We start from the raw sequence: 27714 nt of genomic DNA on the forward strand, positions 1-27714 counted from the left end.
TTTTCCCTTTCTGTTCCCAAAAAGGTAATTCTAGTCTAAGGGAAAACGCCTCATCTTTGTCTGTCTTCTGCTGAACAGGAGTATCCTCACAAGCCTGCCAGAAAATCAGCACACACACACACACACACACACATACACACACACACACACACGCACGCGCACGCACACACACACACACACACACACACACGCGCACACACACACACACACACACACACACACACACACACACACACACAGGGAGGAGACAGGGTCGTCTGCTCACCACGCAAAACAGAGAGCTTGCAGTTCTGTCGGGACGGAAATAGCTTGGAGGAAACAAAAAGCAGGGCATCCTCGCGCCAGACCTCACACACACACACACACACACACAGGAACCATGCAGGCTAAACAAAGAAATTGACTGTGCACGTCCAATCCGTTTCCCACGTGAGGCATTCCAGACTTTAATGGGATAAATCTTGGCACACCAGTGCGGATAATAAAGAGCCCTGTTGCAAGGCCCCTCCTGAGGTATCACAACTGAAAACACAAGTGAGACGCTGCTCCAGGACAAACCAGTCAGACACAAGACTGTTTGTGTCTGAACGCACAACAGATGCGCTGCAGAGTAACATGTGCTCAGAGTCTTTACAATCGGCCCGTTTAAAGACCAAAAACATCATTATTTCTAATGTCAAATTCCGCATTAGTATTCAGAAAGATGTAAATATATCCCGCTCTAAATGTCAACACTGTGTTTTGACACGAGGTGGCACATGATGCCCGACCAATTATCCCTTACATACATTGCGTAATGTATGCTGATGACGCTGAGGAATGCATTCATTAGCCAATATTTAAGATGAGATGAGACGCACTTTGTTGGCCCTAAAGAGGTTGTTTTGTTGCTCACATACCGCTTCCAGAAAAACAAATATGAGAGACATATATTACAAATCCACCACAAAAATAAAAGTGAATGAAAGCATGTATAAATTAGGAAACAGAAGAGCTACAGCCGGCTCTGGAATGCAATCTAGACATCTACGGTGTTGGAGAGGAAAACCAGGATGCGAGTCTTTTTGTCAAAGTGTTGTTCCAGACACACAATAATACATCACACTCACAAAGCCACCTAATAAGGGGCCACGGGACCTAATAAAAGGAGTCTATGCAGCAGACAGCCACAAGTAATCACAATCACCTGCACATTTTTCACATTTCTTCAGTGGCGCATTCCCAAAGCTCCCTCGCCAACCTCCTCTCAGCCCCCGAAATAACTCACGCCTAACATCTCCCCGTCGCCTTTGACAAGACGTCGTTGTTTCTGAGCGGCTTACCTGTCTCAGAAACCAAACAGGTGATTAAGAGGCAGCTGGGGAGGTTTGGTTGACGAATGAATCCGCCGTCTGGACTGAAGAAATCATACTGGGAGCCACCGATGGGACCAGACTGAATCAGGCAGAGCCTGGCACGCCGATTGGGAAACAACCGGTGTGGTAGTGACAAATCCGGAAAGGAAGTCAAGCAAGGCTGCGAGACTCGGTGTGTGTGTGTGTGTGTGTGTGTGTGTGTGTGTGTGTGTGTGTGTGTGTGTGTGCGTGTGTCTTACATTTGGGCTCATGTGAGGAGTTTGTGCATTCATAAATGTGGGTGTGGGAACATGCATTCAAGTCAAGGTGCTGTTCATGCGTGTGTGTGTGTGTGTATGACCGCTGGCAAGAATGTCAGCGTGTGTGTGTGTGTGTGTGACGGCATGCTCCACACCTGAGACTGACTAATACGCTCATGTTCCAGTTACACAATGTGTCTCTTCTGATTACGACACTCTGTTTTAAAGTATTACACTACCTGGAGAAGATAAATGAGTAATGGGGGGGGTTCTCTGGATCATCTCACTGCAGATATTGTTTTGCTTAACAGGACCAGGCCTGGCATTCCTCCAGTCTGTGTTATGGCTGAGCGTCAGCCCTGCGAGGGGTTAAGTTTCAGGCCACTTATGCACAGGCATGTTCCAGGAGCAACGGAGCATGAGCCAACTGAGCCTGGGGAAAATTATCGCCAAATATAGAGCAATTTGACAAATATAATTATAGTAACTGGCACAAGCAGTAGTCAAAACAGTATTCTAGTGCGAGATGCTCACCAGAGACAGTCGCGTCCAGTTGGCACTGACTTGTAATAATGATGTGATATTTGATCGAGTGCAGATAAAAGTAATCTGTATTCTCTTTTAGATGTCTAGAGCGATATATTCCACTTTGAGTTATTAATTTGCATGGAGATGTCCAATGTTGTAATGGTGTCTGGGGGGGAAAAGATAGCTCTGATGTTTTGAAGTACTGATCCAAAATCAGTGAATATCACCTACAGTAGACTTTTGATACAATCCGTTATTGTCAACAAAGTCTTACAATGCTGATGTCTAAATTTTTTCCCAACACAAACATCCCCTGCGCTCCATCTCTCAGTCGTCTTTGTGAGGCGGCCAGCTTCTCGTGGCGGCCCTCTCGCCAGCTGTGAGACGCATTTGGACCCAAGTAATTATCTCCATTTCTAATGGCAAAGTGATTAGTGAAATCTGGCAACATGACATCACTCTAATAAAGTCTGGGCGAGAGACACGAGCAGTTAAGACGGCTCGGCCAACAGTTTTTCCACATTACACAAAACTTTATGTGGACGTAAAATCATAAATATGCAACCAGTAATGTCTCCGTAATAATCACGTGTTGCTAAGGAGAAGCAGAAGCTCTAGCTGAGTGTATATATACAGTATGTGTGTGTTCTATATGCTGAATGCACACTTGAATGGGACTAAAAGGGAATTATTTCAGGCCACAGGCCTTCATGCTGTACATCCGAGCATGTGATGAAAGCACAAGCTGACAGTTGACCGTGTATACATCCCTCCTCCTCCTCCTCCTCCTCCTCCTCCTAAAACTCGGCAAAGTAAGTTCCAGCGGCCAATCAGGAGCAGTGTCGACGTGGACCTCCAGCAGTTCTCAGTGACCTGGAATCACCTGATAGCACCGGAGGCCTTCACCCCCGCCGAGCCTTCAGTGGAGCAAGCCAAACCAGCTGACAGCCGCCCCCCCCCCCCCCCCCCCCCCCTCCCCTCTGTCCCACACGCACATGCATGTTCTCTGGTGTTATTGTTTCTATGCATCAAGTAATGCAGCAAAAGGAAAGAGCGTGTCACGCGTAAGAATACACCTGGAACGTACTCATTGAAGCTTTCAAGTGAAGGTTTTTCACAAGTGAAGGTTTTTGCACGTGTTCAGCAATGTTACACATAAACACACAGCATACAAATACAAGTTTCCTTCTGATATCTTTTTAGTTGACGCCATCTGCTGTCCACCCACACACAGACCTTTCAAAAATCTTTTCAAATGCAAATCCGGGCAGCATCAAAAGCTCCACATCCCTTCCTCTGAAAGCGAGGCAGACAGCGATCGTGACAGCGGCCGTGTTCCCTCCACACATGCATCCTCGCTGCAGACGGGCGTGCAAACCCGGCTCGCGCTTCCTCCTCCTTGCTTCGGAGCGCTATGGCGGCGTGCAAAGACACGATCTGTCACGGCCGAGGGAGGATCAATCACAGCGAGAGCGTTCGCCGACCTGAGCCAACACGTTGGACCTGTGCGCTTTGAACTGCATTGTGGGAGACAGACGCTTAGCTGTGTTTTCATCACTGTTATCACGGCTCCCGCATACAGGTGGTTTAATCCATTGTACATTGTTTGCTGTTAAGCACATAATGAAAGAGAGGTTTCTTATTTCCCTCCAGTGCTGTACACCATCTTATTATCAAGTGTGGTTAATCTCCCCTCTGTGTATGTGAACAGATGAAACACCGCATCGCCCTGCAGCAGTTACGCGTACCGGCGTAAACACACGCATCAGGATGTATAAAAGATGCAAACCGTCTTTCCAGTATTGTCATGGAGGCTCACGGCGAGCTAAACATTTCAATCGCTCTGAACCGCAGATGTACACAGAGTGGTCGGCAGGGATGCATAAATGTTTGGATGAGAGCGGAGCGGCCATGCATTTATGTATTAGCGTCTGCACTCCTGCTGGGTTAAGAGCCCTGACACGCACGGCATCCCCGTGGCCCACATAGGGCATCCTGTTCAGAGGGACTCTGGCTACATTTTTGGCACCGACTCCGGACCGGTCTTTCCCGTCCTTAATCCGCTCGCGTTATGTAACCTTCTGCACCCATCCAATATTTCAGTGTGGGACAATGAGCTCACTGAGGCGTTTGATAAGTTATAACATCCAGCCCCAGCCTGACTGGGAAACAGAGTTGCAACAGCCGGGAGGTTGGGATGAAGGATGAGAGATGGCTTTGTCCACTTGAGGCTCTAAACATGTTTATATTTTTAGATAAAACTCTAGTTTTGGTGCCACATTCATTCTTTTTAAACAGACATCAGGTCAAACCTCACCGTCTTGTATTAGTCCCTGTTTTGTCATCACATGCGACATCATCAAAGTGTTGTTTCTTTAACATTTGAATGATCCTTTCTGGGGTCAAAACCCCCCAAACACACAGAGACAGCGTCAGAATGCGCCCGCAGTGTAAACACGGCTTCAGGCGACTGAGGGACGGGGCTCGCACATCTGTGACCGTTCAGTCGGTCCCGATGCATTAGGAGGGTCCAATCAATCACCGGCAAGATGCCGGACGGTGGCCTGACCCACAGCTGGCTGCTGACCTCCCGCCTCCCGCCACGAACCCCGCCTTCAACCGGAGGGCAGCAGAAGAAACAGGAGCCACATGTCGGCAGCCCGCACGCCCCCGACCCGCCCATCCGGCCCGGCACAATGAGCTTTGCCGTCGCCACGGCAGACCATCAATTATTGACGGGGTGAAATGTGATGAGGTTCTGCTGCGAGCAGAGAAACAAAGAACACATGCCTTCCCTTGTTCCACGTGGCCTTGAAATGTCTTTACTCCACCAAAAGGGACTTTGTTCTTTTTGCCGAGAAGAATATACTTCACCTCGAGTACGTCGGATCGCAATCAAACGTCGAACTATGAAAAATGCAAGCATGTCGATGACGAACACAGTCCTACGACACAAGAGTTGTTCGGAAAAGAGCTGTTTTGGACACCAGCATGTCACGTGACCATGTGGGTTCTCTAAACACCCCCCCCCCCCCCCCCACCCCCACCCCCACCCCCCCCACCCCCCCCACCCCCACCCCGTTCATGCCTGCTTCTATAATGTGTGGAGGCGTGTTTTGGGCCTTTGTTTGGACAAGTGTGCGCCGCGCTGAGTAATGCAGGCAAACGAGTTGAGATGATTGCGATTAGCAGGATTTATCCAAAGTCAACAGCACGTTGAATGCTCTGGGTTGTTTATCCTTTCTCTCTGTGATAACATCAGCGCTCTGGGAGAATCTTAATTACACCGGCGCACCGATACTGTATTTATTCTGACGGGAGGGACTTGAATGATCTCAGAGCACACGATTGATGGGTGCAATCGTACACTGTAGGAGGGGGGGAGGGGGGGTTATCTGCAAAATCAGAGTGAGGGCAATGGTTTAAGTGCATCGTTTTGTAGGCCGAGAGCAGATCAAACGCGTGCACTGGATCTGAGAACTTCTGAAGCAGCAAGAAATCAGACATGAGGAATCCTCCGAGACTCCCGCCGAGCGCCGAGGAATGTGGATTACCCCGGCGCTGACTGTCTGTCTCCCGAAATGTTTCCTCGTTCTGCGAGCGCGCGACCTGGCCTCAATTGTTTCCGAGCCACAGACGCATTCCCACGTCCAGACGAAGAGGAAACATGGCGGGTGAGCAGATGTGCTTTTAAAAAAAATGGCCGCTTTCTGTCTGCCCGCCTGTCTGCCTGCCGGGAGGGTTCACTCGCCAGCGGCGCTCGTGAAGACCGAGGACGGAGCTTGACGCCGACACACGAGAGGCACTCGCGAACACACGCATGAACACACACGTGCAAACACTGCGCGGAGACATGCAAACACACTCACACGATTTTGAATCTTTTATGTCCACAATCATAAAAGAGAGATGACTCCGAACTGAGAGGACCAAAGAGTACGATGGAGGCAGATGTGACGAAGCGGTTCCCCAGATAGAGTTTCACCCCTCGCAAGAGAACCTTGTTTTGAAATCCAGCTCATCAAAAGAACCAGCTCAGGTAATAATCCTCTGCGTGTGCTTAAGTCGTTCCAGAGATGGTTGCCTCGATTGAATCACACACTCTGACACATAATTGAGTTTAAGTAAAGCTCCCTTCAATCCGGTAGCTGCAATTACCTCATGATTTAGGAGTTAACCAGTGTGTTGTGAGCTGCACTAAGACACGAAGACTGGTTTTCTTTTCCGAAATCGGGAATTCTGCCAATATCCATTTAAAGGTCTCGGCAGATCCATGCACAGGAGGATGATAACGGCGAGGTGCTGGGAATGAACTAGACGAAAATGGTCTGACACAGCATTTCACAATGTTGGGAATGGTGTGGGAGGAGAGGGTGTCTGACATACCCCAGAGGCATCTGTGGATTGCAAAGGTCGTCGGAGACGGTGACGCATACACACCCTCACCAAACCTCGACGATACGCTGCGCTGCACTGAGCGCCAAACAAGCCCATTGGTCGAGCAAACAAGCCCATTGGTCGAGCCCACTTCCTGTCAGGAGGTCGGTTGAAGACAGAAGACTGGAACTGAACAATGTGCCCATAGGTGCAAAACATGTGCTTGCCTGCTGTTGTGAAGCTCAGGTACTTTATTAATAAAAATCAAACGCTAATTCAGGCACCTTGACGTGCTCAGTGGTAAAACGTATATACTTTTAGCAAGTCACACGTCTCATCCATTGTTCTGGGTTTTACGCCCTGGCTGGCCTGGTTGGCAGTCATTAGGGAACAGGGACTCATATTTACTACTGTACCATAACGCTGGAAGGTTCTGCTGACTCATGGGGGCCGTGTGCAAAGGCTCCGGGGTGTTTTACACCGGCTGTCAACACATCGTTTTTAGAGAGGCGGGCAAACAGTAGCCCTTTACAGAGGCAGACAAATGGCCGCTTCACACACACACACACACACACACACACACACACACACACACACACACACACACACACACACACACACACACACACACAAAAGAAACAAAAGGTACGGTAAACAGGAGCACTCAAACCCACGGGTCGGTCATCTCCACTGCTGCAATAACCCTGAGTGCAAGTTGCAGCTGCTGCAGAAGTCATGCACTTATTTGGAGCTGCAGACAGAAGTCAGGGGTTCAATTTGATGTGTTGCATCCCTTTTTTATATTTGCCTTTCATTCCCTTGACAGGCGGCTGACATTTCTACTCCCTGAAGGGTGCAGATTGAAAGATACGTTCCCCTCCGTGCACTTTCAGTTACAAGAATATTGCCATAGAATTCCCGTTCTGGCACTCTGGCATGCTGGTAATAAAGTAATTGAAAGCTACTGCCCTGATTGTTATTCACTCCAAGCGAGTCAGAGATTGACCAAGAGGCTAAAAGAAGTTAAATAGAACAAGAGAGGGTGTTTGGACAGGAGTTGCTCCTGCAGCAGCTTCCATCCATGTCCAGCTGCACTGGATGAGGTCCTGCATATTTCCCCCCAATGTTATCCGTTGATTTACAGCCAAGACAGTGCGTAGCTGAAGCTTGTTGACGTTTCCCCAACCTCAAATACGATGCTGACCCCCCCCCCCCCCCCCCCCCCCACATGCTCCGCCGAAAGCATCGGTGAGAGAAATATGAAACAGGAGACAGTGCTCGCAAAGTAGTTTTGACTGCTTTTGATCTCGAAAAAAACTTGCGAGTTGCATGCGCCGGGGAAAGTGTGTCAGAGGGAGGGCCGTGTAACAAACAAGGACAACACCGTATTATCTTGTAAACTGTTGGCATGCGGCGCCGTGACCTAGAAAAACAAATCAAGTTTCTTCTTTTCCAAAAAACTGAAACTGAATACGCGAGATACGAACAAAAGCTTTTATAATGGGGGAAAACTAAAGTTATTGTCTGCTGGCAGACAAAGAGAAATACTATTTTAATTCAGTTCTGACTGAAAAAACCATAAGTGCAAAAACAGCCAGTCTTCGCACCTTGCTGAGCTCACATGGAGCGAGTTCATCCATTTAGAAACCACAAAAATGCTCCGTCTCTAATGACATCACTTAACAGGCAGCGAGGGTGTCTGGACAAAGCTCTGTCTCCAGGCAAAACAGTCAGTGCATGCAATAAGCCACTGACTGATAAAAGCCCCTTTATTGGTCATAAATTGTGTCGGACCATTAAACTTTATGTTTTTTTCCTGAGTGACATTACTCCAAGTTCACAGAGAGAAGACATCTGACTTTTTCTGGAGCGCAAAGCATGAGCTTTCAGTTTGAAAGCAATGTGTTCTTTGAATCACAAAATGTGCAACCTGGAAAAATGTCAGAATCCTTTATTTATGTTTGTTTGCTGCATTTGCACAAAAAACAAAACAGGTCCATACTAGCCTCGCGGAGCTGTGCAGGACTCTCTTTAGAGTTCTCACGTGCTGCTCGTGGGGGAAGATAAATGTAGAGCAGACTAAGGGCAGGAATGCATTCAAAGCAGCCTTAATTGAGCTGGATGGCCTGCAGTCACAGAGGCAGAGCGGCTCAACAGGGCTCGGGCTGGCGAGGTCCCGATGTGCCTCACACGTACACATCATTAAACCGGTTGCTTTGGCCGACGGCTCCACGGTACCAGCAAACTCTGCAGATCCAGCGGGAATTACATGGGAAAGTTGTCTGGAAGGAGCCCCCCCCCCCTTTCAAAATGAAAGTCCCCTGGCTGTCAATGAAGGGGAAGTGCTCCCATGCTGAGGGCCCACTGGGCCGGCCATTGAACGGGGGAACATTCCTCAGTAATTCAGTTTGACCTAGACCCAATATGCTAGCTGAGGGTCACCAAATACAGAGCGCCACATACAGGGAGGAGACGAAAGGGGAGGAGTGATCGGATGTAGAGGAGTGCGAGGCAAAGTGACGGACAAGAGTTTTAAGGGGATGGAAGGGAACACAAAGGCACACGTCTCCGTTAAGTTAATTAAGATGACTGGGCTGGCGTTTAAGGTAATGATCATCACTTTAGTAATGCGTCCAAAACATCCCAGTGCACCCCCCCTCCACACCCCCCTGGTGGAAATAGATGGACTTGCTTGGGCGTCACACAGCTTCCAAGAACACGTGGGCCTCGAATGTGCTTAAAACGTATGACGCGTGATGGCGGCAAGGGGAGAATAATAACGTGGAGAAATGGTTGCGCTGCGGCGTTGTCGGGATGCAGAGAATTACAGTTTTAATTCTATAAAATCAAATCCCTTCTCTTGGCAATCCGCTTACGCAGTAATCCCCAGGTAGGTTTCAGACTGCCCAACTGCAGTGACACATCTGCCCTGGTGGTGGAGGGTATCAGCGGCTGCTGCTCCGCTCCCTACGAAGGCTTTAAATGGACAACGTCCAAATAGAAACTGGACCACGATGGCTGAACTGCAGCCGTTGGGACGTACAGTAATGATGTTTGCTGCTGCACAATTCAAAACACGTGAGAATAAGCACGACTGATTCAAATAGTGCACGATGGGATGCGTTGCATTACCCCCCCCCCCCCCCCCCCCCCCCCCCTCCCCCCATGTCAGAGGATCCTAGGGCTAAAACACGTCATAAGGGGTTTATGAGTCACATGCTTGTTGTTGATGTAAAGTCATAATTTGGGGCGCTTACAATGGCGATATTGTGAGTTTGACTTCCAGTTTCCCACAGTAAAACATTTCTGTATAAAAAGGTCAGTCTAATAATAAATTGTCACATTAGTAAAGTGCTAAGAAACACCTCTCGGGGGATGTGCCCTTTTAAAGTAGTGCAATTGGATGTTATGGGACTGTGAATAATGCAAATAGACATCTCACTGAAAAAGTTACTTTATTTTTTTACTCAGGCTTGATGTGTGCCAATACTAATCCACCACATGGAAGATGCTATTTTTTGCTCTTGTGTTGGGAAGCACCAGATAAAAAAAAAAAATAGACTGTTTGGCATTTCTCTCTGGCACTTTGACAACAGCAGCAAGAGAGCGATGATACCTCCCATGCGCTCGTTTTCATGTTCCCTTGGAGTTCTGTTTTTAGAGATAACAAACCCAGCTAAAAATATCCAGTGTCCTGCATCCTACATTTGGCCTCCTTGCTGCGTGGGCTGCCAGCATCCTAGCCTCTTTCCGTGTCCCGTATATATGGCTGACTCCAAGAGGAAAGACCCCTGACCCGCTGTGACTTTGACATATGGACACTCTACTGCAGCACTTCACGCCACATTAATAAGGAGCTGCAGAGAAGCTGATCATAACAGAGTGGCCCCCCATAATCCATATTCCCCACCACTTAGCTGTATCCACACCCAGTTCAACACCAGTCATTCTGGTGTGGGATTAGTGGGCCGGGTAGAAAATCTTAATCTGCCTGAGAGGGAGTGTGAGGAAAGAAAAGGAGCAGTGGGAAAGAAAGAAACATGCATTCCTGCACATGCAAATCCCCTGCGATGTCCAATTCTTTTACCTCCTAAACGACGGGTTTCCATTTCCTTCTGTTATCAATCAGAATCAAAGTGCTTTACGGAGCCCCATCCACATACTGTTGCCACTAGCAACAGGACACGCGGCCCCCCCCCCCCCCCCCCCCCCCCCAAACTAGCTAATCGGACTCAGTGAAAACCTGAGATAATCTCCTGCACATGTGTACAATGCTGCCATGAAATATGGTCCCTCCTCTGGGGGATTATTAAGAAAATTGCTGCTCGGGACAAAAGTAGAAGACGACAGAAGGAGGTGCAGCCGTGAGCACAAAAAAAGAAAAAGAAGAAGAAATCTCAAAGGTGCTAGCAAAAAGCTGAGTGTGCATTTATTCTCCTGACAAAAGGCAAAGTACGGCACACATGAAAGGACACCCAGGACATCCCCGAACAAGAACAGCCACTCATCCAGACGGTCACACGCTGCAGCTGCAGAAGAAACAGTGCCGGTCCGTCCTGTCATGTGCGCTTCTTACCCGGGTGGAGATGCAGCATCCTGGTGCATTCAGAGGACACGCATTGGTAATCCACCGGCACGCTCTCCTCTCCAGCTGCTCACCAGTGATCCCTCCGATGATAAAGTTTACGTCCACAATGCAGCACCGCCTGCCTCCACACTGCTCCCTTCCTGCCTGCCTGCCTCTCCTCTCCTCCCCTTCCCTCTCTCTCTCCCTCTCTCTCTCTCTCCTCTTTCCTACGTTCCCTCAAGCACTCGAAATCCTTGCTTCCCTTTCCTCCTCCTAGTCCTCGCCGCGTCTGTCCTCCACCCTCCCTGTCTCTCTCAATCTGGCAACATGCATTGACTCTCCCTCTCCTCTTCGCTTCCTTCTCGCTGCACACACTCTCCCTCTGCACTATGCTTTCTCTCTCTCTCTCTCTCTCTCTCTCTCACACACACACACACACACACAGAGCTGTGTGCCTCCCCCCCACCCCGCCTCTGGCTTTATCTCTGTTCAGAATATTTCTCTCTCTCTCTCTCTCTCTGTGACTGCGTCCCTCCTCCTCGGGCTTGCAGGACGTTTAACATGTGTTCAGGGAGACGGCTGCTCCGCTGCCTCTCTGAAGGTGGCTCTTTCCTCAGGGGAGGAGAAGCGAGGTTGGGGTGGGGGTTTGTACGAAGGAGGAGGAGGTTTTTTTTTTTTGGGGGGGGGGGGGGGGGGGGGGGGGGGGGGGTGACAACAGTGTTGAGGGGGTTTAACGCCAACAAGGGGACGTGAAGAGGAAAGAGGCTTGTGATGTCGTACTAACTGGGCTCATTTAGAACAGAGGCAGACGCCGACGAGGTGACAAAAAGGGCAGAAAGAGGACATCAGAAGGCAAAAAGAAGAAGAGAGTTCTTCCTCCATATGTATGATGTGTCGCCCAGCTGGAGCCTGCTATCCTAGAGAGGGACAGGATGTGTGATGTGTGATGTATGATCCTGCACCACATGGACAATCCATGCATAAAGTGAATTCCATAATGGCATATTGGAAAGTTATTGGAAATAAAAGAAAACGTGTAGGTTTAAGATGACAAGCCCTGATGTAAAAACAGATCATTGTGGCTCAGTTTTGGCGCGCTCATTCTTACAAAGCCAACGCTTTTCCTCCTGTGGGTAAATGTGAAAACACCGGCTGCACTTTTTAGCGTGGATGAGAAAGAAAGAAAGAAAGAAAGAAAAAGAAAGAAAGAGAGAGTGACAAAGGACGACCGAGGAAGAGATCAAGATCAAGGGAGCGAAGAACAGAATCTGAAAGCCAGCGAGAAGGAAAAAAGAAAAGAAAAGGAATTAAAAGCGGAGGCAGAAGTGCTGGGGTCTGGACCGAGTGACGGAGCCCATCTGCCGCCATCACAATCAGTCTCAGCTGAATGGCTGACAAACTGCAGCCTGGAAGCCACAGCCCTCAACCAGGCAGGACGCCCGCGAGGGCCGAGGGAGATGAGAAGGGGGGGGGGGACACACTCTATTGTCTGCTCCCCAATAGGACCAGTGCGAGAGGGGGCGGGCACCGGAGGGGTGAAAAGGGGGAATTAAAAGGGTCCCGGTGACAGCAGCTCTCAGTTCAAGAGGGGAAAGAAAGGACAGTGCTGACTTAGAGCCTGGGCCATCGCTGCCACTTCGCCCCACACTCACTGTCACTAATGTCCTAAATGAACAATGACACTAACCATGTGAGAAAATTAGTTTCCTGGAGAACGGAAGAGATGGGAGGGGGGGGTTCAAGTTGAGGGGATATGTGGAGCGTGAACATGCAGGGGGTGGAGGTAGAATGTTTCACGCTGGGAGATCATACACATATTTAAAAAAATGACACATCCTGTCAAGTTCTCGTCATCAGGTGCCGGCGGCCACGTTCCCCGTTTGTCATCGTAAAACTCAGGAAAAAGATTCATGAAGCCGTGATTGCCGGCATAATTGTGTTTATCATAAGCGCAGCTGCCTCTCGGGGAAATCTGAATACAGAGCGGCGGGTGATTTGATTCTGAGAGCAGGTGGTCACCAATTAGACACTATTGTGCACGTTGGGTAAAAAAGACAAATGGACGCCTGAGTCAGCATTAACACGCGACGTAATCAAGAAATATTGAGGGCATTCTGATTCGATCAATTTGAGCGGTTTGTGTCCGAGAGTCGAACTCTCCTCTTTCCCACTTTAACTTCATAATGACAGTCGACATTGTGTGTGTGTGTGTGTGTGTGTACGTGTGTTTTTACAATCATATGTAATGCATGGCTTTGTGCACGCATGCATCACAATAAATGTGCAGGAGTGTGTGTTCATAGAGTGTATGTGTGGGTGCGTATAGCTTCTCACAACCATAATTATGTCCATTTATAACATTGTATACAAGTCTGTATTTGTAATATTCATGCGCTTGTGAGCGTGTGCATGTGTGCGTGTACGCTCGCGCGCGCGTGTGTGTGCGTGTGTGTCGGCCCCGCGTGCTGAGTGATCTGCTGAGCTCATTAGGGTGCTGCTTATTGCTCTGCCAGGGGTGTCAGTGACAGATTCCACTGTTTGGAAACACTCGGCCGCCCACACAGCCAGTCCGGCTCCACCACTGTCACACGCGCGCGCACACACACACACATACACACACACACACACACACACACACGCACACACACACTCAGGCTAGGTTAGCATTCCTCAGGGAGGAAGGGGGGGGGGGCAGGACGGTGCTGGGACAGTTGCTGGAGGGACGGCGGGTCGATATGGATTTGTAATGGGGTGCAGGGAGGTCTGAGGGAAAGGGATGCTCGTGGTTGTGGTCGCGAGTGCGTGAGCGTGCACGTGCGAGTGTGAGCACCTTTGGACTGCGGTGAAGAGCAGCCTCGGTTGTGGGAGTGTGTGTGCAGTGGTGGAAGAAGTATTTAGATCCTTTACTGAAGTGAAAGTAGCAATTCAGAAACGGCAAATTACTGGATCCGGTTACTTTATGTAAATTGTATTTGTGGGGGGTTATTTGTGGAAGGATTTTAGCACATTCGTGTATTTGATTATTTTTCATGGACAAATTAAAAGACTAACTTGAAAAACATCAACAACCTTTGTGAGAAAATGACCCCAGAAATCTTTTCATCGTGCTGTATTTTTATGTATTATTCAAGCTGGACTTCATGGTCCATATTTCATCACAATGATATGTTTGGTGTAAAAAACACTTATTCTGGCCCCTTTCAGTGCGTTAAATTATTGATACGCTAACAGGCAAGCATGTTGATGATGTAGCTGCTCCAGATGGAGCTAAAACCAATCGCTTTAAGCCGCCGGCTAGTTTAATCTTTTGCAATTAATCATATTTTTAAGAGCTTATTAAAGGTTACATGTCAGATAAATGTAGTGGGGCGAAAAATTATAGTATTTCAAACATTCCCTCAAAAAGTAAACAAGAAGGAGTACTTTGTTGCTCTGTGTATATGAATGCACAAACATCCTGTCTGGGGGCCCCAGCGTCATGTATCCCTCGCAGCTTGATCTCAGATGGGCGACCAGGAGTGACCGGAGGGGGAGAAGAGGGGGGGTTGGGTGTGGGGTGTGGGGTGTGGGGGGGTGTCTAGGTGTGTGTTCCTAGACAGATTAGCTTGCACGCTGTGTTTAAGCTTAGACGTGCTTCTAGAGTGTCTGATACGACTGAGGCAAAGTGAGGGGTGTGGAATCATCTGGAAGCACATCAGAGGTGCTGTGGGTGAGTGCGACCCATCCAGGAGATATTTAGCTGTCAACATGGCTAGACTCTTTTTGGGAAGAGGAGGGGGGGCAGCGTGTTGTTTACCCGACACAGGCCCGATGCATATCACATGACGGGTCATGTGTGTGTGTGTGTCATTTAACTTCTGTGCTGCAACAGGAAGAGTGTAATACAATGAATGTTATAATGCACCTCCGTCATGTTTCATTTGGCAAGCGTGGGGGGAGCAGGGAGAGACATCGTCTGCGGGCGAGATATTCCTCATCGAGCAGGATTACCGCTCCTGGACTTAATCTTTAATTAATCTTTTGGTAAATCTGGAGAAAAATAATTTCCCTGCATTCCTTGTGTGATTATGGTAAACAAATGGGGCGATTACAGCGTGACTAATGTCAGCGGTATCCGCTACCTCACACTAGTGCTACTGTTAGCTCCAGTCAAATTAACAACACGTTTTTACAATCACAGAAGCCTGTTGTTTCCCGTCACACGGAGGTCCTCGCTTTATGGCTTTTTTCCATTCGCATTTACTTATTTCGCTAAGTCCATTTTTTGTCTTTGTTTTTACTGAGAGACCCCACAGCGGCAGAAATGCACCCTCTGATTGCATAAAGCATCACTCCTCACTGTCTTGTGACTGAAATGTTGTGAATTTCACACATTCGCAGCTCTTCCTGTTTCCTCGGAGAGACGAGAGGGTGTTTTCCAAAGAGCTGGAGGTAGACGGCGTGGATTCAATTCAGTTTATTTTGTATAGCCCAATATCACAAATTACAAATTTGCCTCAGAGGGCTTTACAATCTGTACACATACGACAACCTGCTGGAAGTCACAAATGGATGCAACCATTGTGACTTCCAGCAGGCAAAACCACGAGGGTTCCATCAACGGATCCAAACTGGTTCTTATCTTCACGTGAGGATGTTTTCCAAAACCCTTAGTCAAAATATCGTCACGCTTTCAGGAGCACAAAAGGAGGCAGAGCTCATTCTCCAAACAAATCTTTTCATTGCACAAAGTGGAGAGGAACTCAACGGAAGTTAATAGACCTGAATGTTGTGCGGACCCTCGTTCAGCTGACAATGTAATATTCTCAAACAATAGATAATAAAACTGCTTTTCCGACAGCACAAGACATTCAAATTAGTGCCTGAGAACTCACTTAGCACAATTGGCTATTACGCAAGACTTAAACGCAGCTAATTGCTTCTAGGAATGCAGATAATACCCCATTCAATCCAAATGCCAAGAATACGTGTCCCGAGTCCTATAAAACAGTGCGTATGCATGTTGTGAAACCACCAACAAAACGTGTTGATTACAACACTGGATCTGCAGGGAACGGCTAGAACCAGTACGGTAAGTATGATGCTTTTCTCCAAAAATAAGAGTAGTAGACAGCTGCTTAGCTTTACACTTAACCTTGAATGCACCAGAAAAGAAGCAGGCTTATGGTGAGTGATATGTGGAGAAGATGGGGGGGGGGCTCTTAGTGTGCATGGGAATGCAGCTACGAAACGACCTTGAGGGAGCATCAGTAAAAGGCGTCATTAACCCATTCGATTAACCTTTTCCTCTCATAAGCTCCATAAAACTGATGCATGTATTTTCGCCGGAGCCTGGACTTTTCGGCGCATGAATCAGGAGCGCTCGCCGTTTTACGGGACTCGGGAGACGAGTGCGTCCAAAGCCCAGACGGACTCAGTGAATCTTCGCCCAGATAAAGATGCAGGCGTGGACTCGTGTCACGGGGGGCATCAGCAGAGTCACCTCCTCCACTAATTGTTTCAGGGAGTTAACAAGATGCTGCTCCATGCTAACAAGCCGGCTAGATGGTAGCTGCTACTGCGGTGCGTATTTTAATGTTGAGGAAACCCTCCCACTGATTCTCACCCGTGTCGGAAGGTTTCACGTATTGATTTATTTATCTTTGAGATATTACAGAGTCTGGACTCCCGGGCCGTAAAGTGACGTCTAATGGATGGATTAGGCGAAGCCATTCACTTCAGAGGGCACACAAATACACTGTATTAGATCTCCTCGGAGCTTAGCGTGATCAAATTATTGCATTAGACCGGTCAACTTATCCAATTAAAGTTGTAAAATGCACGGCCCTTCGCCCAAGCGAGACGGCGGACCCTCGGGGCATTGGAGGGTTTGCGGGAGGCCGTCCGCCTCCTCATCCACGGAGCGGGCCTCACCACATACTTCAGCCGGGGATTACAGCCTTTCATCTCGTGCAGACCGCCGGCAGCACACAGGCGTCTTTGAGGCCAGATATGCCTTTTAGTAACATCAGCGAGGTCCACATTTGTAAAGCTGTTTCCCAGCTCCGTGCTCCTGTGGTTCCCCCCCCCACCCCCCCACCCCCCCACACACAAGGACATTTTCCTCCATCAGTGTTCCCCTAACTGGCTAATTTTGGAGACTTTCCTTTTTTAAGTCTTAAACCTAAGTTGAAACAATTGTTTCCATTTGTATTGGTGGCTCTGTGATATTAAAAGCCGAAACAATTGGGGACATGTCGGGATGAGGTCATTCAAAAGACTAAAAGGGGGAAGGACATACATTAAAAGTAAACTGTAAGTAAACGTACAGTCGGGTTTTGACAGTCGCTTTCAAATTCACAATCCAAAATCCAACGTTGTGCAAAGGAATAAATGGACAGAAAATGTTGAGCGGATACAGCACAAAACTAGTGAAGTTATCGCTCGCAAATTCACTTCCACAAAGAAAGTCCTATTAGCTATAATCCCTCTGATCAGCGCTCATCTCATCTGACCTCCACTCTCGGCCGCCTTTCGAAGGCGCCGTTGCTCTCCCAACATGACAAATAGCTTATTGATCGGCAGATGTCGTTCCTAATGTCCTTTCGGCTTGGGGCTGCAGCTGCAGACTCCTGCTCCACACAACCTGTCCAATAAAGCCGCGTGGATCCCCAGACTCCCCCTCCCCGCCCGCTCTCTGCCGGCCACCCTCCCTGCCCTCCAAGGTGTGGAAGGGGGTCACAGACAACCATCTGCTTCGGCAGGCAGAAAGCGGCAGGTGAGGCCGGCCTTGGGTCATGTGACCCGATACTGGACATGCTCAACCCCCAGAAAACAAGGTCAGGAGGAAGATCCAGGGAAACACCAGCTCGGCACAGTGACAGATCAAGAGCTGGGAGAATGAGAATGAGAATCTAATCTCCATTGTTTTAATCCACAGGGAAGATTACACGGTGCCTTGACACAGCAGCTTGTCAGAGCGAGGTCATGCAAACTACCCCCCCACCCCCCGCCCGTCACACTTTTTACCGCTGTAGAACATCCATATGTCCCTCCTACGCAAGTCTGTCACTCAGCACAAGTCTGTCATAAACAATATTTTCCATAAACGTGGAGCTGTGTGTCGCCAGCATTTCAGAGCCGCCACTAATGATATTGTAAACGTTAAAAAAAACAGAGACATTTCATCATACTTAAATGACCGCAAACAAAACGCTGAATAACTGGCGTCCTACTGTACGCCGCATCAAACGCTGCCAAATTGGGATTGGCTCCATCTGATGTTGACACTGTGCTGCTGAGCTTTTGTTTCCGTCTGTCAAGGACGTGGTCGCATTGAATAGAGGGAGCAGGAGAGCCCGGCCAGCATCCCACTGGGGTTTTGTGCTTCATCGAGCAGCGAGGCTGCGATTGAACGCGAGGGACCGTCTGTGCACGGGATGCTCAGGGTGCAGCAGATGCTTCTGACAGACAATCAAAAACAGAAAAAACTATCTTTACTGTGTTTATGTTATTAAAAGGTCTTATATAGTTCAAGGAGCATTCTTTTAAGGCTCTGAAGCTCCCTTTTAATGAGGATAAAGCACACAGATGCATGTTCGTTTGATACTCGACATCTCATTAGTAACGAAATGTAGTCTGGTTTAAAAAGAAGTCATGATTGTCAAATGTGTGTACTTCACCAGTGTGAAACTACCCCATAATGTGTTACAATGAGAGACATGAATGCAGTGGGTCACTGGGTCAGGAAGAAGGGATGCAGAGAACCAGGGGAATGCACAGGCTTCTCTTTCTCCTGTTGACGGATTGATGGGCCCCATATTCTGAGGGGTGGCGGGGCGCATCTATAGCATCGTGAGATGCTGCTTAATAAGGGGAAGGGGGCGGGGCTTTGTTTGACTCTCTGTCTATGTTTTAGCTTAACAAAAGCCTTTGTGAAGTCATTTATCACTGTCGACACTCTGAATTGAATAAAATGAGTACAAATCCTTCCTGGTGGCGTGTTGTTTCTGAAGGCGGCTGAATACGTGCTGGTTTCTTCACAGTGGCTCGGTGTTTGCATCTCATCTGTGCAGAAGTCCTACTGAGTACTGGTCTCCATATTTAGCACTTGATGGACTCCTGAGTAAATCCAGCTTCATGTAAAACATGAACTACTGGGCTGATAGTAGGTAAGACGGACCCACCAATCAACAGGAGTCACTGCAAGTTCATGGCTTGGAAACCATTTGGTGCTCTGGCCCAAACACAGGCCAGTCCCTCCACAGACACTTTGGTCTTTCTAAGTGGCCATTAGGTCACTCCGGGTGTCACCAAAGATGGCTCCCCGCTCTTATAAAGAGGGGTGGGGATGACATAGACAGGAGGGTCATTCCTTTACACATCACTTCCTTTATTAAAGGGCTGCCCTGGCCTAGTAAAGGGGATGGTCAGTGGTCATCCACCTCCCCCCCATCCCCAGCCGGCCCACCATGAGACCCCTTTACCCTGGTGTCCAACCCCCAGCCCCTCTCTGCTCACTCAGGGGGAAAATTACTTTGAGACCGGGGAATACAGCTCCATTGAGATGGAGAGAGGGCTGCACAAAAGAGGGTAAAGTAAAAAAAAATTGTCTCTTCTCTTTTTCTATGGGGCAGTGCGTCGTTGGAAGGGCGAGAAAGATAGGAGCACGGAGGGGGACAAGGTCATTAGATTGGCATCTCCATAAGCTCTTCATTCCCATTGTGTTGGGCCAATGTGCTCCGAAGGACCTCCATGAGAAATGCCCCCAGTCAACCCCACACTGGGACCAGAGTCTCCCCTTTTGTCTGCCACATTTTAGTGTGCTTCCAGCACAAAAAGCATCTCTCAAGAACGGCGTACAAAGCTTGTCTCCAGCTCAAAACCAAACAACATTGTTCTGCTGCCCGCGGTCGGGAATGGATTGCCGGCAGCTGCTGATGCCCTTCGTCAATAAAACATCTGCCCAAAACATCTAAGGAGCCTCTTACCTTCGGACATTTCGTCGCTCCTCGTCGAGCTGTTTGAGAAGCTCGTCAATGCATTTGTTGGCGTCCATGTATTCCTGCCAGGGAGAGATGAGAAAAGACAAACGTTAACAAGAGTTTTTTTCAGAGTGCAGGCGCTCACACTGAATACAGGTTCAAGTCAAGCATCGGCCTCAACGGTGACCCTGTGAAACCGGGTCTGCCCTGGGCATTTCCTCCACTCTGTTTTCATAGATGTGTGAAGAACAGAACAGAAGTGCTTTTGAAAAAAGGTGTGATTAATCAGTTCGGTCTCTCTTTTTCGCCCGCCGTGTAACTCCAGAAGCTGCTCCCGGTAATGGCTGGAGCGAGCCCAGCTGTGCGATGTCAGCTGGGAATAGCCCACGCTCGCAAAACGTGCGCTACTGAGTTACAGCGCGCACTGAATGAGCTAACGCTAAGAGCAGAATGAGAAAAACAGATGTCAGGATTTCTTGGCTACGGCCTAATGATTTGTCTTTTTGTGGTCCGACTCCATAAAGCAGAAGGGGGGGGGAAGTGCAACTGTAAGAAACAGGCCACATATGCACCTCAGCCATCTGGGTTCTCAGACATCTGAGGTCTACATAGTCCATAACACAGCCAGTTGTGACTCAACGCTGTCGGATCAGTGCGATATACGTCCCAGACTAATGAATTAGATGTTAGCTCGACAGCTCAAACGGTTATCTCACTGGGACAGATGCTCTCCATTGATTTCTAGATGGTCTGGTCATGTGCCCGCAGAGTGTAATTGAATAATGGGGATTCCCATGAAGAGGTCACGAGTCCTGGAATCTCAGTCTGCGAGGAAACTTAGTATATGGGAGCCATTTTTCTTCTCTGCCCTCTGTTTGGACCAGAAAGTACCCAAAATAAAACCATGTCTGTGTCTCTGTTGTAATCTCAGTTCTCTCATTAGTCGATGGCAAAGATAAATAAAGCCCATCCGTGAAACACAAACAGATTATTTTGAAGAAAAAACACCAGAAAGCAAATCACAAACACGGTGCCTGCAGCATCTTTTGCGAGGACCCCTGTTGTTACATCGTGAACATGAAACATCAGCATGTGCGTAAATGACAGTTGGGTCCGTGTGTAGATGCGGCTTTTGGAGACGTATCAAAACAAACAATGCATATTTCTGGGGAATTTCTGTGGATCGGGGTGGATAAAAATAACAGTAACAGTCATCATATAATGCAATCATGAACCAGCAACACAACAAACAACAGCCTCTCCACACAATACGATACATTTACAGGTCACGGTGTACCTGAAAGCCTTTAACGTAGCTCAAGAACTTCTAATTATTTGCCGTAGGCAGATTCTGACCTCTCCGTGACCCACCTCTGGGGACTTAAAGTACGTCTGCCATCACCACGTGAGCTTTTATTAACCTGTGGCCTAGGGAGCAAACTCACACAAGGCCAGATGTCCACGAGCACAAGTTTTCTGGTCTAAATACAACAAGTGCAGTTGTTTTGTGTCTCCCACCGCAAGCAATCAACAGACATAATCTCACATCTGATGCCAGCTGAACGTGGCAGAGGCCCAGGCATCCTACCGAGTGGCCGGTCAAGGGCACTCCGGGTGACCATTAGGCAAAGAGGGCCGACGCCAAAACAGATCGATGCCGAACAGCACGTTCCAATTCCTGTCAAACTTTTCCACTATTCTAATCCTCTCGTCGTCATCATTAATTTGGACTTAACCAGTGCAATAAATCTTTCACGTTTGGAAAGCCACCAGTAGCAGTGTTGAACAACAGAGCCCAGCGGCCATCTGCTCATCTCCGAGTGCCACAGCACGCAGCCAGAGGGCCACTCACACTCAAGCTGGAAAGCCATTAGCGCACAGCTAAGTTCCCAAAGTTAAATGTACTGTTGGCTCCAACAGCAGAGATGGTGGCGTTCGGCATCAGCAGCAGCGAGGCCTTGTGCATTATTAAATTCAGAACCATACTTCATTCTCACTCCAAGAAAAAACGTGTGACTATTTAGTTCTCAATTCAGACGAAAAAAAAAGAAAGAAGCACTCTGGGTGAAACGTCCGTCTCCGAAAGACCATTAGCAACACGATCCCATAATGACCGCGGCTACCTCACAAAGGGGGACCTTCTTCGTGAGAGTCTGGGGTGGTGAAGCAAAAGCCGCCTGAGTCGGTGTTGTCATCATGTAGACCCTCTCCTCCTAATGACAGGCTGCTGGGATAATCTTCAGTGCACAAGGAATGCAGAGAATGCAGCGTGCTTGTTGTCACGTGGAGTAAGAGCGTATTTAAAGCCCAGATTTAAGGCGGGACTCTATAGCGATGCTATATCTTTGGCCGGTGGGGCATTATGTCTGACGGTTTTACGGCGTGAGTGAAAGCTGCACGGTTCCCCACGAGGCCCGGGTGCTCACGTGCAGACGCAATTTACTGACTTGAGACTGGGAGGTGTGTTTCTCTGCAGCACAGCCCAACAGATCCTCACGGCGGTTAAAACGCTCATAAGGAGTGCGTAATCACCTCCAAAGTACACTAAATCATAAAAGAGTTTTTTTTTTTAAACTGCTCATATACTTTCCATAATGGTAAGAAGACGTGCACTCACAGAACAGTCCCTCAGGAGCCTGTTATATTCATATTTTATCTTTCACAAATTCAAGATGCTAAAGAACCTGGTCAATTTGAGTTTCAATACTTTAAAAGCATTAAAAGCTAGTATTTGACACAATATATTTCTATATATTTGCAGTCACCAGTGATGTGAGCGGCGGCTCAGCTGCGGTTGACCTGGCAGGTAATGTGTTTGCGGGAGTTGCTCTATGACCACAGCTCCTCTGATGTTTATCCGCCCATGTTTACTCATGTGTGTGAGAGCGTTTGATAAGGAGACACTCGGTAGCAGCAGAGGGCAGATCCCCACCCCCCCTTCCTGATTCCTGCTTACATCCAGTCCCTCCAACTGCTCGTATGCCTTTATGAAATGTTAATACCGTCGCCCACTGCTTTGGCACTGAGGAACAGGGATGGGGGGGTGGAGGAAAAAAAGAAAGAAAGAAGAAGACAACACACTTCTGTTAAAATCCACACAAACAGACCGCCTGACTGACACACAAACCAAATGCAATCTGTTTAAGATCAATGGGCCAGATTTTTCAGTAATAAAACATCAGATGCATTATTCATCCACATGAGGCCGACTGGCACGCTTTGCTCTTTCACACATTCTTGAAGATTAAGAGGGATGGAATCACATTCTAGACTGCGTCTGGTTCTTATATATTTCTCTTTGGAGTCGACTGAGGGGAAAAAAAACAAATAAACCTGCAGCGAGATAAAACTCTGACCCACCGGCGTCGGGGTCAGGGTGCGTCTCTCGCTGCGAGGAGTTCCCTTCGCCAACTTGATGTGTCTAAAGATCAGAGGCTGGCGTCACAGATAAGACACCTCGGAGAGCTCTGAGTCCCCTGAAGTGAGTTCTGGGGTCAGGACCCTGCCAAAGACAAGGTCACGACCTCTACCTGCTCTACTCTCAACCCATCTCTGCTTGCCACGCATGTTTTGCACATGCCGATGACATGCGGCCTCTGGGACTGTAAAACCCACCGAGAATGAGCTGCAGGTTTGACAGAAAGCGGAGCTCCTACGTATCAGAGGTTACGTAAATAGAATGTAGGATTTCTTTCTGCGTGTATTTTTACGGCACACTTGAATTATGACAGTGACTCTTCAAGGTGTCGGGGATGCATCACATCCGATACCTCTGTTGGGTTTGGCCAAAGATACGACCGGGTTTGCAGCCAAATACTCCAAAGTGTGTGTGTGTGCACATCGTGAGCAAAGATGTATAAGCGGCAAATTAAATCAGCGTCAATGAAAACATATTCCCGTACGCCAATATAATTCAAAATGACTGTGATCCTATCGCAGCGGGGTAATGAAATAATCAGCATGACTAATGGTGTGGAGTTCTAGAAACCTGCCTCTGCTCGTAGCCGGTCTCGGTTGCATTCATTAGTCTTATCAGCATGTTCTGAGGCTCGGTGCAGATGATCCTTCAATCAGAGGTCATTACTCACATCCCAAAGACCTGGTGTCACAGTATCAGGCCAGCCATCAAGCTCTCATATCCTCACAACCTGATAACTCGGCCGATAAGCCCTGCTTTTCATCAGAGGAGATGGCAGCTACTCAGGTTAATACGTGTCATTTCTCAGATGGGGAAAAGACACTGAGATATGTGTGCTGTCAGCTTGATCTGTAGCTTTGTGTCAGAGGTGATCCTGGACGTCCTTATAAAGGCTTGAAAAGAGCGACGGCCTGTTTCCTGCATCATAATGATTTGATGGATTCCTAAAAGGAAAATGATGATTGATTAAAGTTCGTCTGACCATAGCCAACAATCTTTCCCCGAGTGTTTCAGTGGCCTAACCCGAACCGTATCCTTAAGATTTCCGTTCTGGTAACAGCACACATCCCCGATTAAAGCTGACCAGCTGTCTTGTTTATTTTTAGAGGATGGAGATGCATCTATAATCACAGTGATAAACACATTGCCTTTCCTGTAGCTGCTTGGCAAAAGAAAAGCCACCTAACCACCAACATTTATGCAGGATTCAATACATGCATCCTTTCCCCACGATCTCTACTCTACGGAGAGGTAATTGCACGACAATGTCGGGCCATTGTATGAAAAACGTGGTGTGATTTCATGCAAATCTTCAGGATTATAGCAGCCTGAACCTAGACACATCTTAACCACGGTGTCATAATCATAACCGCGATCTTGCTGTGTTGGCATTGAATGTCATCCATGGTTTCGCAGAATCATCTCTCAAATAATCCAATCAAGCCTCTTGGTCACCTCAAAAATGATTAAACCTTCAATAAATGAAGCTGAATCTGAGCTCGGCCCTGTACGGCGTGATTGTACCCAGAAGCTCAATGGCTATCGAGCTGTGGAGGCCAACACAGAAGCCTTATTGAGTCGAGGGCATCCGTGTAACAAATGCCTACAGTGAGCAGGATATTCTTCATCTGCCTACCTGCCTCCACTGGAGAGTCTGAGAATATGGATTACTTGAGATACAAAGGGCCTGTTCATCATCTAGGGAGAGTTACAGCAGTTTTGGTTATCTGATGTTCTTCCTCCAGCAGCACCTACGGGCCCGGCCCAGCCCAAACATCAACACCTCGCCACCGTCAGGAATCCAAATCCCCGCAGATTATCTTTCCAAACATTGAGATACGTCCAGCGCTCTTTGGGGTTTGACAGAGTGGGCCATTCATGCCTGTTGGGAACAGTGGCAAAGCTGTTTCGCCCGGTAAATCTCACAGGGGAGGGTTGGAAAAAGTAGCCGAGGGATGAAATACATCGGACCAGACACCGCTAGTCGATCACGTCCACAGAGCTACCTGTGTGGAGCAGCGGGGAAGGTACACGTCTGTAGGTAAAATACATACAATACATACAAAATAAAAGCTCAATTTTCTTATATCAATTTCCTTTGTCTCTACGATCTCTCCCCTCTTTTGCTCCCAGCCTCAGTTCTATATCTGCAAAAACACACATCAGGGAGGAGCGGCGGAGGAATGCTGCTTTCAAAACAAATACACACCCGCCAGTGCTGATGTTTCCAGACAGGATGGGAATCGAGGAAACGGGGATTGTACAGGTCTGCGGTGTGCCTCTGCCCAGATTTTTACAAGCCTGGGGGCTGCTGGGTTTTATCATCATCTGGGGGCCAATAATCAGCCAGGTGTACTTGGAAAGGGAGGGCGATTGGCGATGACAGAAATGAAAAGGAAAACCTGGACATGGCAACCCGGAGGAGCACAGGGGAAATAGAGAGGCTGCTGTGAGGGAGCGAGAAAGGATCTGAGAGACGAGAACAAAGAAAAGGGAGGACACCGAAAATTGGATTGAGGATAAATCCTCATCTGTGTTGACAGACGAGGGAGGAGAGCCAAATGGTGTCAACCAACACAGGCCATTGACTTCCCTGTAACTGACGAGCAAAAGCATCCAAAAAGTAGGACGGCGCTCATATGTGATGGTTTAATTCAATTACCTCAATACACATTATCTGTTACCCTTTCTGGATGATGTCAACGATTTAGTCCAAACATAGTCACGAACCAGAGGGAGGACACAAAGAGCACGGGCACCGAGAGCTGGGACGGTGAAAGGGCCCGATCGGAGCCCAGAGCTGATACTAAACAGATGTTGGTGGGTTCACGAGGAGGAAGTCGGGCTTCTGTTTGTGCAGGCTTTGACAGACAGCCGCCGCACCTAACCGAGCCACACCGCAGCTGAAGAGAAAGGGACGATCGAGGAGCGGCGACTGCGCTCCTTCACGGGAAATTAGGCACATTACGGATCGAGTAAAAAGGCCCTCAAGAGGATCCATTCAGCTTTATCTACAGCGTACAGCTCGCCTCCTCTCATTACAGTTTGATGGCGTGCTTTGTGTCACCATGTTGCCCAGGGTTTACTTCACACTTTGTTCCAGCTCAGCGGTGCTTTCTGCGGGACCAGGGTTACACTCAGATACTGTCGAAATGTAAGCATTGGGACTCGAATTGATGACTTTGAGAGAAATGCTTTCTTGCCGTGGGATGAAACCCACAAACACAACAAAGTCTCAGTTTCAATCTCCTGACTTCCAAACGCATGTTTCGCAGAGATGTTTATCAGTCGCATCCCCTGACGTTTCACGTGCATTTAGTTCCAGGCCTTCGGCTTTATCGCAGCTTCTCCGCTGTTTAATCCAGAGGCTGATTTATTGACGGCCGCCTGTCTGTGCGCCCGAGTCTGCCGAAAACCAGGTGCCGGGCAGATGACGTGGAGGCAGAAGCGTGGAGGCAAGAAGCGTTGCATTCCTGCCGGAGGAAAAAAGCATTAACGTCAGCTTGTGATGCTTTTTTTTCTCCCCCCGTCTTCCCCGCCTCGGGATGGGGGAGCGGAGACAGCGCATGCAGGCAACCGTAACCGGGGGAAAATGGTAATGTGACAAGAGGACGCGGTTTGTTGTCATCCCCCAAAACCCACCTGTGCCACTCATGCTTATCAGATCCACATTTCACATCTGACCCCGACAGCGACGGAGAGCGGATCAAGACACAGAAGAGGTGATTCGTTTTTCTCCGGCGTGGGGGAAGGAATAGTCATGAGGAAGGTGAGAAGATGGAGTTGTGGTGACTTTTGACCTCTCCTGCAGGACTCTCCTGCAGTGATTATTCCTGTAGTCATGAATTATTTCGGTGGCGATGGAGAGGGGGGAGGGGGGGGGGGATCACGGCGCATCTTGGCAACAGCCTCGGGGTTCACGAAACAGGCTTGTGGCCAAAAGGCTGGCTGTTTGATTCTGGGGGGGGGGGGGGGGGGGGGGGGGGGGGGGGGGGGGGGGGTGCACATACTTCCCCAAGCAGATTTGTACCACTGACCAACACAGTCAATGGAGATGCCCAGTAGCCGACATTACACACTGCAGTAGCCCTGATGGTGTAAATATAGGTAACCCCCCCCCCCGCCCCCCTCCTGGAGGCACTGCTGTAAATAAGAATGCCCTTAGTGAACTTCCCCCGTTAAATAATACATGTCTGACAATGCCTTCTTTTGTGCATGTTCACTGAAGCTTCCATCTTAAATTGCCCTAAGGTACAGAAAAAGGCCG

The 27714-nt window shown here is 48.5% G+C and overlaps 1 protein-coding gene across 1 annotated transcript in view; it reads right to left on the bottom strand.

Annotated features, from left to right (window-relative positions):
• Positions 1-11150, bottom strand: part of LOC117746272 (nck-associated protein 5-like) — a 62450-nt gene extending 51300 nt beyond the window's left edge. Inside the window, exon 1 of the mRNA XM_034555313.1 lies at positions 11076-11150. Coding sequence (XP_034411204.1) covers positions 11076-11104 — 29 coding nt within the window. The 5' untranslated portion in view covers positions 11105-11150. The remainder of the gene's footprint in view (positions 1-11075) is intronic.
• Between the last annotated feature and the right edge of the window lie 16564 nt (positions 11151-27714).

This window comes from Cyclopterus lumpus, chromosome 2 (assembly GCF_009769545.1).
Source record: "Cyclopterus lumpus isolate fCycLum1 chromosome 2, fCycLum1.pri, whole genome shotgun sequence".
Taxonomy (NCBI): Eukaryota; Metazoa; Chordata; class Actinopteri; order Perciformes; family Cyclopteridae; genus Cyclopterus; species Cyclopterus lumpus.